Raw genomic sequence first — 15,080 nt, 5'->3', positions numbered from 1 at the left:
CCTGTGCTCCAGAACTTGCTGTGCCCCTAGCCAAGCTGTTTCAGTACAGCTGCAACACTGGCATCTACCCGGCAAGGCGGAAAATTGCCCAGGTATGTCCTGTACACAAAAAGCAGGACAGGTCCAATCCGGCCAATTACTGCTCCATCAGTCTATTCTCAATCATCAGTAAAGTGATGGAAGATGTCGTCAACAATGCTATCAAGCAGCACTTGCTTAGCAATAGTCTGCTCAGTGACGCTCAGTTTGTGTTCCGTTCAGGCCACTCAGCTCCTGACCTCATTACAGCCTTGGTTCAAACATGGTCAAGAGCTGAACTCAAGAGGTGAGGTGCGAGTGACTGCCCTTGACATCAAGGCAGCATTTGACCGAGTATGGCATCAAGGAGCTCTAGCAAAACTGGAGTCCATGGGAATCGGGAAAAACTCTTCGCTGGTTGGAGTCATACCTAGCACAAAGGAAGATGGTTGTGGTTGTTGGAAGTCAATCATCTCAGCGCCAGGAGATCACTGCAGGAGGTCCTCAGGGTAGTGTCCTAGACCTAACCATCTTCAGCTGCTTCATCAATGACTGTCCTTCTATCATAAGGTCAGAAATGGGGATGTTCATTGATGATTGCACAATGTTCAGCACCATTTGCAACTCCTCAGATGCTGAAGCAATCTGTGTAGAAATGCAGTAAGACCTGGACAACATCCAGCTTGGGCTGATAAGTGGCAAGTAACATTCGTGCCACATAAGTGCCAGGCAATAACCATCTCCAACAAGAGAGAATCTAACCATCTCCATGACATTACAATCACTAAATCCCCCACTATCAACATCCTAGGGGTTACCACTGACCTGAAACTGAACTGGAGTAGCCATATAAATACTGTGGCTACAAGAGCAGGTCAGAGGCTAGGAATCCTGCAGCGAGTAACTCACCTCCTGACTCCCCAAATCCCATCCACCAACTACAAGGCACATGTCAGGAGTGTGATGGAATACTCTCCACTTGCCTGGATGGGTGCAGCTCCAACACCATCCAGGACAAAGCAGCCTGCTTGATTGGCACTCCATCTACAAACATTCACTCCCTCCACCACCAACGCACAGTGCCAGCAGTGTGTACCATCTACAAGATGCACTGCAGCAACCCACCAAGGCTCCTTAGACAGCACCTTCCAAACCCGTGACCTCTACCACCAAGAAGGACAAGGGCAGCAGATGGATGGGAACACCACCACCTGCAAGTTCCCCTCCAAGCCACCCACCATTCTGACTTGGAACTATATCGCCGTTCCTCCACTGTCGCTGGGTCAAAATCCTGGAACTCCCTTCCTAACAGCATTGTTGGTGTACTTACCCCACATCGATTACAGTGGTTCAAGAAGGCAGCTCGCCACCACCTTCTCAAGGGCACTTAGGGATGGGCAATAAATGCTGGCCTAGTCAGCGAAGCCTACATCCCAAGAACAAATTCAAAAAAGGATTCAAAATTGGCTGTGGCAGGAAAAAAAGGGTAAATGTTGACAGGTGTTTTTTGCGACTGGAAGGCTGTTTCTAGTGGCGTTTTGCAGTGCTCAGTACTAGGTCCCCTGCTTTTTATGGTACATATTAATGATTTCGATGTGAATGTAGGGGGAATGATCACGAAATTTGCAGACGACACAAAAATTGGCTGTGTGGTTGATAGCGAGGAGGATAGCTATAGACTGCAGGAAGATATCAATTAACTTGTCAGGTGGACAGAAAGGTGGCAAATGGAATTCAATCTGTAGAACTGAGGTGATGCATTTGGAGAGGTTAAACAAGGCAAAGGAATGCACAATAAATGGGAGGATATTGAGAGGTGTAGAGGAAGTAAGGGACCTTGGAGTGAATATGCACAGATCCCTGAAGGTAACAGGATAGGTCAATAAAATGGTTAAGAAAGCATATGGAATCCTTTCCTTTATTAGCCAAGGCATAGAATATAACAGTAGGGAGCTTATGCTAGAACTGTATAACTCATTGGTTAGGCTGCAACTTGAGTACTATGTGCAGTTCTGGTCACCTCATTACAGAAAGGTTGTAATTGCACGAGGGAAGGTACAGAGGAGATTTACGACAACGTTGCCAGGACTGGAAAATTGCAGCTCTGAGGAAAGATTGGATAGGCTGGGGTTGTTCTCCTTGGCACAGAGGAGGCTGAGGGGAGATTTGATTGAGATGTACAAAATTATGAGGGGCTTGGATAGAGTGGATTTGAAGGGCCTATTTACCTTCGTAGAGAGGTCAGTGACTGGGAGGCATAGATTTAAAGTGATTGATAGAGGGATTAGAGAGCCAATGAACAAAAACATTTTCATCCACAGGGTGGTGGGGGTCTGGAACTCATTGCCTGAAAGGATGATAGAGGCAGAACACTGGCTAATCCTACATACTACAACAACATCTTGCATTTATATAGCACCTTTTATATTGGAAAACCTCCGAAGGGAATGCACAGAAGTATAATCAGCCAAAAAATGACATTGAGATAAGAAGGAGATATTAGAACGAGTGGTTAAAAGCTTGATTGTAGAGGCAGGCTTTAGGAGGGTCTTAAAGGATGAGAGCTGGAGAGGTGGAGAGGGAGTGCATTCCAGAGCTTAGCACCTAGACAGCTAAGGCCCTGGCCAGTAATGGTGTAGGGAAGGAAGTGGGGGATGCACAAAAGGTTAGAGTTGGAGGATGCATAGATCTCAGAGAGTTGTAGGACTGGAGGAAGTTACAGAGATAGGGAGGAACAAGGTCATGAAGGGATTTGAACACAAAGATAACTTTAAATTGGAGATATTGGGAGATTAAAAGCCATTGTAGGTCAGCGAGCACAGAGGACAAGATATGAAAATGATTGGCGTTACCGGTCCTCTTTTCCAGCAGATCCTCAAAATAAAAGGCAGCGAATGCTATGATATCATGTGGCTGTTGCCTCAGCACCTCTCTGGACAGCCCCTCCAACAAATTCCCGAAGCCACGGGGAATCCGTAGCGTCGTGTTGGAAAATGGCACTGACATACTGACACTACCTATTACAAATCAAAAGCAATATCCCACCCTCTGCAAATGTGGACTTTTGTCTCTCCCTGTCCTGAATAGAATTTGTCTCTGCTCCTTGTCCCACACACAAACACTGGTTTTTGGACCTAGATCTCCAGCCCTATTACTCAGCTTGATCCTCCCTCTCCCTGTCCCAGTCCCTCTCCCAGTGCCAGGTCCCACTCCCAGTGCTAGGTCCCTCTCCCAGGTTCCAGTCCCTCTCCCAGGTTCCAGTCCCTCTCCCAGTGCCAGGTCCCTCTCCAGGTTCCAGTCCCTCTCCCTGTCCCAGTCCCTCTCCCAGTCCCAGGTTCCAGTCCCTCTCTCTGTCCCAGTCCCTCTCTCTGTCCCAGTCCCTCTCCCAGTGCCAGGTCCCTCTCCCTGTCCCAGTCCCTCTCCCTGTCCCAGTCCCTCTCCCAGTCTCAGGTTCCAGTCCCTCTCCCAGGTTCCAGTCCCTCTCCCTGTCCCAGTCCCTCTCCCAGGTTCCAGTCCCTCTCCCAGTCCCAGGTTCCAGTCCCTCTCCCAGGTTCCAGTCCCTTTCCCTGTCCCAGTCCCTCTCCCAGGCTCCAGTCCCTCTCCCAGGTTCCAGTCCCTCTCCCTGTCCCAGTCCCTCTCCCTGTCCCAGTCCCTCTCCCAGGCTCCAGTCCCTCTCCCAGGTTCCAGTCCCTCTCCCAGGTCCCAGTCCCTCTCCCAGTCCCAGGTTCCAGTCCCTCTCCCAAGTTCCAGTCCCTCTCCCAAGTTCCAGTTCCAATTCCAGTTCCAGTTCCAGTCCCAGTCCCAGTCCCAGTCCCTCTCCCAAGTTCCAGTCCCAGGTCCCTCTCCCAGTCCCGATGTGATCCGGTGCTGGTTCCCCGCTGTTTATTTACCGGTCGCTAAGCGATTTGTTGAATCGTTGCCTAGAAACTACTGGGTTCGATCACGCTACGGAGCGAGGGACGGGTCGAAACAGGAAAAACGCGAAACTCAAAACGCAGCTGTCACATGGCATCTCAATTTCTATTTTATTGATGCCACTCATAATTAAATAAAGATTGTTAACGCTCCTTGACTTTTTGGTCAATATTGTATATAAAGTTTCACAAAATAAGCAGATATCAGTTAAACAGTGGAGCTAGAGTGGGTACTTGCCGAACTAGAAAGGTAACCAGAGTGAAAGCCTCAGAAATAAGCCTGTGACATGAAGAAGTAATTGCACTGAATGTGCTGCAGGACATGGGATTGTAATTTACACTGTAAATATTTCCATCATTTCTTCAATCACATTGGAGGAAAGAAGCAAAAAGTGTGTGGTGGATTGAAGGAGAATGCCAGCACTGAAGGAAAGATTGTATTTTTGGAGTGGTCTGGGAAATTTACATTTCACTGCATGAAAGAATGTATTGCATAGAATGTAAAAACAGAAACAGGACATTCAACCAAACTGGTTATTGCTGGTGGTTATGTTCCCCACAAGCCTCCTCCCACTCATTTTCATCTCCTATCAACATATCCTTCTATTCCTTCATGTGTTTATCTAGCTACCTTTAAATGCAAATGTGCCAACATGTTACAATTTTGGGCTCGTTTGCACCCTGTTTATTCAAGATCATTCAAATTCTTTTTTATCTTAGGTAACACTTGTGGGAATGTCCCAACCTTCCCTGCCTTCAACGATGTCTATCTTAGTCTCAGGTAAGCTTCCAAAATGCATTTGGGGTAACAAAACTGAAAATGCTCTCTATTAATTGCATTTAGCTACTGGAGTTATCTAATATTTCCTCTTGATCCATGAACAAAATAATATACTTTCAGACCTTGTTTCAATTTCAACACCCTTAACCAAATTTATTTAACAAAACATGAACACAATTAGTAACAAAATAATGCATTTAGATTTTTACAGCAGAAAGTTACTTTATATCACTCCTTCAAAATAGCAACTCTAAGAACTAAGCTAGTCCTTTATCAATAACTTACATATGCACAACTTTTTCAATCTATTTTTTGAATTCCTGTCATCGTGGCAGTCTACAATAATCTAAACCACTGCGGAAATTTTAAACTGAGTTTCCTTCTTTCAGAAGTTTTGAACTAACTGCTTCCTTCTTTTAAAGATTCTTCAGATTCTCAATTCAACCCCTGTTTTGATATCCTGGGAAAGATTTACCAGCCCTTTCTGGATTTTGAGTATCTAACCATTCAAATTTAAAAGGAAACATTTCTTCAATTTTATACAAACTGAACACATCACACAGAATTGTTTTAGTTTTAATTATTCATTACTCCAGCTGACAGTATGTTCTATCATGAAAGACCTGATCCAGGAATCTGTACTGCAGTTGTTTCTTTAAACTGATTATGTACCGTGATTGGACTTAAAGGAACAGACACTAAATCAAAACTAGATAAAAATGCATAATTTGCCACAGAAGAGAATCAGCCAGTCAAGCCTTCATGGTAACATTCATCATATTTGGAGGTATGGTTGCACCTACCAGGCAATGACTGTGGGGAAAGTGTCTTCAGAGGGTCCTGGTCAGCAACAGGCCACATGCAAAGCCTTTCAATCTGCTGTAAGGTTACCTGCAGCTAACATATGACATCAGGATTTCCCAAAGTGCTTTACAGCCAATGAAGTACTTTGAAGTGTAGTCACTGTTATAATGTAGAAAACACGGCAAGTCCCATGAACAGCAATGTGATCATGACCATGTAATCTGTTTTAGTAACAGTGGTTGTGGGGTAAATATTGGTCAGAAAACCAGGGAGAACTCCCCCACTCTTCTTGAAAATAGTCCCGTGGATTCTTTCACATCCACCCAAGAGAGCAGACAAGGACTGAGTTTAACATCTCATTTGAAAGACAGTGCAGAACTCTCTCAATACTATACTAGAGCATGAACTTAGATTTTTGTACTCAAGTTTCTGGCCTTGAACTCTTAACTTTCTGAATCAGAGGTGGGACTGCAAACCACTCGGCTCCAAATGTCAATACAGCCTGGATCCAAACATGGACAAAAGAGCTGGAATCCAGAGATGAGGTGAGAGTGACTGCCCTTGACATCGAGGCAGCATTTGACCAAGTGTGGCATCAAGCAGCCCTAGCAAAATTAAAGTCAATGGAAATCAAGAGAAAAACTCTTCACTGGTTGGAGGCATACCTAACACAAAGGAAGAGGTTATGGTTTATGATTGTTGGAGGCAAATCATTTCAGTCCCAGGACATCACTGCAGGAGGTCCTCAGGGTAGTGTCCTAGGCCCAAACATCTTCAGCTGCTTCATTAATGACCTTTCCTCCATCCTTAGGTCAGAAGTGGGGATGTTCGCTGATGATTGCAGTATTCAGTACCATTCACAACTCCTCAGATACTGAAGCAGGCTATGCCTGCATGCAGCAGGACCTGGACAACATTCAGGCATGGGCTTATAAGTGACAAGTAACATTCACACCACACAAGTGCCAGGCAATGATCATTTCCAACAAGAATATAACCATCTGCCATTGACATTCAATAGCACTACTGTAACTGAATCTCCCACCATCAACATTGTGGGAGCCACCATTGACTAGAAACTTAACTGGACCAGCCATATACGTACTGTGACAAGAGCAGGTCAGAGGCTTGAGATTCTACAGCAAGTAACTCATTTCCAAACTCCCCAAAGCCTGTCCACCATCTACAAGGCACAAGTCAAGAGAATGATGGAATACTCCCCACTTGCCTGGATGAGTGCAGTTCCAACAACACTCATGAAGCTCGACGCCATCCAGAAAAAAGCATCCCACTTGATCAGCTCCCCACCCACCACCATAAACAGTCATTCCTTCTACCACCAGCACACAGTGACAGCAGTGTGTATCATCTACAAGATGCACTGCAGCAACTCAACAAGTCTCCTTTGTCGCTGGGTCAAAATCCTGAAACTCCCTCTCTAACAGCACTGTGGGCGTACCTACACCACATGGACTGCAGCGGTTCAAAAAGGCAGCTCACCACCATCTTCTCCACGGCAATTAGGAATGGGAAATAAATGCTGACCTTGCCAGTGACGCTCACATCCCATGCATGAATTTTTAAAAATCTATTCTGTTCCACACACCAGGCAAAATATACACCTGCAAGAATTATGTGAATGAGCTGACCCATGTGATTTTGATGCTATTATCTTATTACTGCTCAGTGATGCAGAAATCATCAATTTCACATCACAGAATGAGGCCATTTGGCTTAATAGATCTGTGCTGGCTCTCAGAAAGAGCTGTCCATTTAGTTCCCCATCATCCCTGTCCTTTACCTATACCCATTTAAATTCATAGAATAATAGAATTTTAGAACACAAAAGGATTCGCACTAACTCTTGACCTTGTACACGTGATTTACAAATGTAGAAGAAATTGTCTAAAACATCTGAATAAAAATACTGGGAGTTAGAGCAGAGTTAAAGAAGTTAGAAAGCCCTTCACCGTATCCAATAAACATATAGATATTTCCAACCGATGGTTGTACCTGAATCCACTTTCAGCCCAATGTAGATTAAGTAAATAGCAATTTATCAGCTTGGTCCAGTTAGTTCCAGCCTCACCATTGAGTCCGAAGTTTCTCAGTTTAACAGCTTGGGCACATAAGCTAAGATTGACACCCGAATGCAGTGCTGAGTGAGGACTGCAATGTTAAATGTCCCATCCTTCAGATGTTAATGAAACTGAGGCCCTGCCAGGAGAATGTAAAAGATTCTTTGGCAATATTTGAAGAGTAGGAAGTTTTCCTAGTTCCTGGCCAACATTACTTAACCAAAATTATTCACCTCAGTTGTTGTTTGTGGAATGTTGCTGTGTGCATATTGGCTGCTATGTGCATGGATAACAATAGTGATTACACTTCAAAAGGTAATTCATTGGTTGCTAGATGTTGTGAGATGTCCTCAGGACTTGATAAAATGCTATGCAAATGCAAAGTAAATGCAAGTTCTCTACTTTTAATTTAATCACAGGCAGTGAAGATTCAGGTCATCTTGTAATATGGAATTTTCACAACGAATGTTTTAATTATTAATCTACTTGCGTTATTGTGTTCATTATGCACAATTCCCTTTGAACTAGTGTGGGATTTTTAGTTATATTTTCTCATAAATTTCCATACTCTGCTTACTTTCCAGAAACACTAACTTTTTTTAAGAGATATGCAATTGCTTCTCTTTTCCTTAAATGGGTTTTGCTCACATCCTGAATTCAAATTAACAGGCCGTGATTTGAAATTAAGTCAAAGACTTTTGTTACGACCTCAATGAGGCGGTTAATGTTAAAATACAAGATATGAACACCCCCAGACCAATTTAAAGAATTACGTGCCAAGATTTCACATTTGAGGACTTTTATTCCAACTTAGAGAAATCCCCATTAACTAAATAGTACTTTGTAAGTAGCCGATACCCCAGATTAAAAAAAAGGGTATTTCTTTACCTATTAAAATACGTGAAAACCTCACATCACCCTTATACATTACACAGTCCTTTTTGATGATGACGTCCTTTGCAGTTGAAGGTCACAAACTCCTCCCGGTAGCGATGGGTTGGATCTCCCAGACTTTTTTGAAAATCAATGTCCTCTTCGCTCACTTCTCTGAGCACTTCCAGCTTGGACATCAGTGAATTAGATGATTCTGCTAGTCCTCTGCTTCTCTGCAAACTTCAACATTCAAACCAGGTTCAAGTACTCACAGCTGTTTGCTGCATCAGGCTTCCTTACCTTCTCTGTCTCCATCTCTGGGGATAGGCTGTCTGCTAATATTCATTATAAGCCCACCTACAACCACGGCTTCCTTGACTACACTTCCTCACACCCTGTTTCCTGTAAGGACTCCATCCCATTCTCCCAGTTTCTCCATCTTCGATGCATCTGTTCTGATGATGCAACCTTCCATAACAGCGCTTCTGACATGTCCTCCTTTTTCCTCAACTGAGGATTCCACCCAACTGTGGTTGACTTGGTCATCAACTGTGTCCGACCCATTTCCCACACTTCTGCCCTCACCCCTTTCCCTCCCTCCCAGAACCGTGAAAGGGTTCCCCTTGTCCTCACTTTCCAACGCACCAGCCTCCACATCTAAATGATCATCCTTTGCCATTTCCGCCACCTTTAGCATGATACCACCACCAAACACGTGTTTCCTTCTCCTCCCCTGTCAGCATTCCGAAGCGATTGTTCCCTCCGTAACAGCTTGGTCCACTCCTCCATCACCTCCGACACCACGTGCCCTTCCCACGGCACCTTCCCATGCAATCGCAGGAAATGTAATACCTGCCCGTTTCCCTCCTCTCTCCTCACCATCTAAGGCCCCAAGCACTCCTTCCAGGTGAAACAGCGATTTACTTGTACTTCCTTCAATTTAGAATACTGTATTCGCTGCTCACAATGCAATTGCCTGTACATTGGGGAGACCAAACGCAGATTGGGTGACCACTTTGCGGAACACCTCCGCTCAGTCTGAAAGCATGACCCCGAGATTCCAGTTGCTTGCCATTTCAACACACACCCCTGCTCTCATGCCCACATTTCTGTCCTTGGCCTGCTGCACTGTTCCAGTGAACATCAACGTAAGCTCTTGTAGCAGCACCTGATCTTTCAGTTAGGCACTCTACAGCCTTGCAGACTCGACCTAGAGTTCAACAATTTCAAACCATGACGGGCCTTTTTTTAAATATTCTTCTGTTTTTAAATTATTTTATTTTATTTTATAACCATGTGCCTGTTTTTTCATGTAGACAGAGATGCTTATTATTCTGCCATTAACACTCTCTCTGGACTAATGATTTGTCTTTCACCACATGCATTAGCACACTCTTTGCCTTTGTCCCATGACAGTTTTGTTATTTAATCTCTCCTGTCCTCTGCCCTATCACACATCATCCCTTTTGTTCTTTTCCCCACAAAATCCCGCCCCCCCCCCTTCATTTACTTAAAACCTAATTCTTTTCCAACCTTTGTCAGTTCTGATGAAAGGTCACTGACCTGAAACATTCACTCTGTTTCTCTCTCCACAGATGATGCTTGACCTGCTGATTATTTCCAGCACTTTCTGTTTTATATTCCAAGAGCAGGTGTTCCCTCTCTTTCTCTCTCATTCTCTCTTTTGAGGCTGCAACTGCTGATTATCTTCCTTATAGCCTGCTCTCAGGCTGCAAACACTGCCTTCAGAAAATCTGCTAAATTTATCTGGACATCAAAAGTCAATAGCTTCTTGTCCTGTTCCAATATACAAAGTCCATAAGTCTGGTTTCACAGAGCTACCTGGGCCTTCCATTGTTCCCAGGTGTTAACAGCTGCTTGGTACATTTGCATCTTCAAAATCACTGACCTTGTTTACGACCAAGAGGTCTTTGGGGAGGTGGTGAAACCCATTGTTCTTCAGATGTTACTCCTGCAGTCTCTTTTTTCAAAAAGCTCTTTGATCTGTCTTGTCCTTTAGTAGAGTGGATGTGAGGTCACCTGACCTTTCAGACTCCATCTTAAACTTTTAAAAATCACAATTTTACAAACATAGTTATGTTATAAAGTCCAGCATTATAACACCTTGGTCCACAAGGCTATTTTCTGGAATAGTAAAGTCTTGTTTCGCAGTCAGGGTTATCCACCAAATCCTGATGCCCACAGTCAAACAGAGGCTCTCCTCAGTTGATTGCAGATTGGAAAGATGTGACCTGTACTTTCTTTAGGATGATTCACCAGGGGCTTAGATACACATTCAGGTTCAATCATTGAGCAAAGGTTTGCGATTCTCACCCTTCTTCATCTACGGCATGCTGAGGAGAGTGAAGCCATCAGAGCTCTAGTAAAAGAAAAATCACCTTGTGAGAGATGATATGCTATTTTCCCAGAGAACAGCCGTGCTGCAGGTTGGCATCAATGGTATTTCAATCATAACAATATTTAATAGCAAATTATTTACTCTCACTTTAAGTCCAGCTGCAAGAATAAAACAAAGCAGGGATGTACAGGATAAAGATGCACATGTGGCAGTAGATGTTTGAAGTCAATAAGTGTGTTATGTCCTACTGCCTATGAAACAGAATTTCATTATTTTGATTAAGCGAATTAATGTATCACTCAGCAGTATTTGATATGTAAACAATATATAAGAGGGTGAATCAATACAAAACCGTAGTTGGCACAGCACAGTCAAATTTGCACATATCGTAAATCATTATAAGATACCAACTTCCGCAATTACTAAAAGTAAATTTAGGAAATGTTGTGCAAAGCAGTTTTGGAAATATTTAATCAAATGTCTTCACATTCTTACTGCTGCACACTCTTTCATGAATCTACACCATATTGCCAGACTTATAGTACCTCGTCAAACATGCATATCAATTAGCATAAAGTAGGCTATTCAGCCTTTCTTACTTCTGCTGAATTAAGGGCCTTTGCAGGAGCTTGTTGCACAATCTTAATTTCTTGATCCTTCCCAAAACCCTATTATATTCTTCTTAATAGGCTCATCCAGCTTCCCTTTGAATCTTATGATCAATTTATCACCAGTCACTACTTATGGAAAAGCATCCCACATTACAGTCACTCTTTATTTTATTTTTATATTTAGAGATACAGCACTGAAACAGGCCCTTCGGCCCACCGAGTCTGTGCCGACCATCAACCACCCATTTATACTAATCCTACACTAATCCCATATTCCTACCACATCCCCACCTGTCCCTATATTCCCCTACCACCTACCTATACTAGGGGCAATTTATAATGGCCAATTTACCTATCAACCTGCAAATCTTGTTGTGTGCAAAAAGAATTCTTCTAATTTCATAGTAATTCTTGTCAATTGGCAATGGCAGCAGACCTCAGTGAGATTTCTGCCCACTTCTTTGTTGTGGCTGTGACCCCAAACTATCTCCTGAACAGCACCAGGATGTTGATTGTTCAGTATAGTGCAATGGTGGTGCCATCAAAGGTGAAGGGAAGAGGGTTGGGCTTTCTATTGTTCATGGTGGTCATTATTTGGCACTTATGTGATACAAATAGTACAAGCCACTTGTCAGAACAAGTTTGGATGTTATCCATATAATAAAAGCAAAATACTGCAGAAGCTGGAAATCTGAAATAAAAACAGAAAGTGCTGGAAATACTCAGCAGGTCAGGCAGAATCTGTGGAGAGAGAAGTAGAGTTAATGTTTCAGGTCTGTAACCTTTCATCAGAACTGGCAAAGGTTAGTAAAGTAGAAAAGAATTAGGTTTTAAGCAAGTGACGGGGTGGTGGGGGGGAGTTGGTGGGGAACAGAACAAAAGGGAAGGTGTGATAGGGCAGAGGGCAGGAGAGATTAAATAGCAAAGCTGTCCTGGGACAAAGGCAAAGAGTGTGTGAATGCTTGTGGTGAAAGACAAAGCATTAGTCCAGAGAGAGTGTTAATGGCAGAATAATGAGCAGCTCTGTTTACATGAAAAACAGGCACATGGTTTAGAAATAAAATAACATAAAATAAAACAAAGCCGTATAAAATATTTTTTTAGAAAAAGGCCAGTCATGCTCTGAAATTATTGAACTCAATGTTCAGTCTGCAAGACTGTAGAGTGCTTAATCGAAAGATCAGGTGCTGCTCCTTGAGCTTGTGTTGATGTTCACTGGAACACTGGAGCAGGCCAAAGACAGAAATGTGGGCATGAGAGTAGGGGGGCGGTGGGGGGTGGAGGACGGGGGGGTTGAAATGGCAAGTGACCGGAAGCTCAGGATCTTGCTCTCGGACTGAGCGGAGGTGTTCCGCAAAGCGGTCACCCAATTTCCATTTGATGTTATCCATATTGTGTTGTAGGCTGATATACACTGCTTTATTATCAGAAGAATAGTGATTGGAGTTAAACACTGTGGAATCATCAGTGAACAGCCTCCCTCCTCATCTTATGGCAGGGAAGATCATTGATGAAAATGGTTGGACTAAGAGCACTTTTTAAAATTTATTTATTCATTGGATGTCAGTTTCACTGGCAAGGCCAGCATTTGTTGCCCATCTCTAATTTCCCTTGAGAAGGTGGTGTTGAGCTGCCTTTTTGAATTGCTATCGTCCATATGGTGAATGTACTCCCACAGCACTTTTAGGTAAGGCGTACCAAGTTTTTGACCCAGTGACAACAAAGGAACAGTGTTATGTTTCTAAGTTAGGATGATGTTTGACTTTGATAGGTATTTGGAGGTGCTAGTGTTCCTATGTGCCAGCCTCTGGATTACTAGTCGAGTAACATAACAACTACACTACCATACCCATATAAACTGAGGTTCCCTGAGAACTCCAGAAGTGGCATCAGGAGGGGTTGTGATGATTGACCTCCGACAACCATATCATCTTCCTTTGCAATAAAATATAACTCCAGCCAATGGAGGAATTTCCGTTTAACAACCCATCGCACCCCCCCATCCCACCGCCCTCCCTCTATGACCAGTTTTGCTCGGGCTTTTTGATTCCATACCCAGTTGAATGCTACCCTGATGTTGAGGGCAGCCACTCTCACCACTCCTCGGGAATTGAGCTCTTATTTCCATGTCTGGTTAAATCCTTTGCTGAGGTCCAAGTAGTTCTGGCAGAACCCAAATTAAGTAGCGGTGAGGAGCTTGTTGGAAAGAATTTGCTGCTTGATGATTGCTTACCCCTTCCATCAATTTACTGCTGATAAGGAGGAGACTGTGAGGACAATAATTGACTGGGTTAGATTTGATCTGTTTTGTGCATAGGATAATGTCATAGCCATACTGGAACAGCTTGGCTGGGGGAATGGTTAGCTCTGATATGCAGGTCTTTAGCATTACTGCCAGAATGTTGTCATGGCCGTCACCTTTGCTGTACCCACTGCACTTAATAACTACTTAATGTCACATGGAGGAGGCAAATTGGCTGCACACTGGTATCTATGATGGTGGAGACCTTGGGATGAGGCTTAATAGGATCATCCACTTGGCACTTTTGGTCGAACATGTTTTCAAATACTTTAGCTTTGGCTTTGCACTCACCTGCTGAGCTCCACCATGGTTGAGACACGGGAAGTTGATGTAGCCTCCTCCTTGCATTAGTTGCCTGGTTCTGCAGCACCGTTCTCAACTGGATTTGGTAGGGCAACCAAACCTTCCTCTGATCCTTTGATTGTGGGACTGTTTAGCTCTGTATATAACCTGCTGCATTTGCTAATCATATATAGTAGCTTCCATATGTTTGTACCTCATTTGCAGTTTAGTCTGGTGCTGCTCCAGGCATGCCCTTCTGCATAGCACATTGAACCAGGGTTAGTCTCCTGCTGAGTACAGAGTGAAAGGTATGCCACAATGTGAGGTTACAGATGATGTGGTATACAATTCTACTGCTAATGATGGCCCTCAGCAGCCCATGGATGGTAAGTTTTGTACAGCTAGATCTGCCCTTACTCTGTCCCACTATACAATGGAACATTGCCCCACAGTGGAGACCTTGCTTGACAAGCACTGTGTGATGGCCACTTCTACCAATGCCACTGAGGATGACATGTCGACAACAGGTAGAGTATATTGTATGGTTGACATCAGCTCTGGCAAAAAATACCAAGATTGCCTTCAGGGAGTATGCAGAATGCAGGTTTGGGAATTATAGCTACAATTTTGTATCCCTATCGTCAATTTAAACTTCATGCAAGTGCAGCTCCTAATTTGGGGAAAGCAATCGCTCTGAATATACTAATGTTCATGCAGTAGTATCTTTCATCATCATTTCAAGGTTCTTGCAAGCATAGTTCATCCACTGGACAGGAATTTCCTCAGAACTGCTCCTGCTCTGCATCATAACTTCATCAGAAACGTGGCAAAGTTATAAATTTATAGCGTCAGAATGGAAGCATCTGTGAGGAAATACCCAGCTATGGTCTGTGAGAGGGGCAAGCTCAGGAATGAATACCCATTTCATATTCTATTAGTTATGCGACAGTGTTCTGAAATCAAGATCTACTAAAACTATAGTCTCTCCCTCCAGCCCAGGGCATGCCCAAAGTTTCTTGATGTTATAGAGTTTAAATGGAATGAATGATAAAGCTGCA

At 43.6% G+C, this 15,080-nt stretch overlaps 1 protein-coding gene across 1 annotated transcript in view; it reads right to left on the bottom strand.

Annotated features, from left to right (window-relative positions):
- The window catches only part of LOC137381373 (fibrous sheath CABYR-binding protein-like), a 71,829-nt gene extending 68,469 nt beyond the window's left edge, over positions 1 to 3,360 (bottom strand). Inside the window, exon 1 of the mRNA XM_068053857.1 lies at positions 2,871 to 3,360. Coding sequence (XP_067909958.1) covers positions 2,871 to 3,024 — 154 coding nt within the window. The 5' untranslated portion in view covers positions 3,025 to 3,360. The remainder of the gene's footprint in view (positions 1 to 2,870) is intronic.
- Positions 3,361 to 15,080: the final 11,720 nt, after the last annotated feature.

Source organism: Heterodontus francisci, chromosome 22 (assembly GCF_036365525.1).
Source record: "Heterodontus francisci isolate sHetFra1 chromosome 22, sHetFra1.hap1, whole genome shotgun sequence".
NCBI lineage: Eukaryota > Metazoa > Chordata > Chondrichthyes > Heterodontiformes > Heterodontidae > Heterodontus > Heterodontus francisci.
The sequence above is the reverse complement of the archived record's forward strand: the minus strand, read 5'-3'. Positions and strand labels throughout refer to the sequence as shown.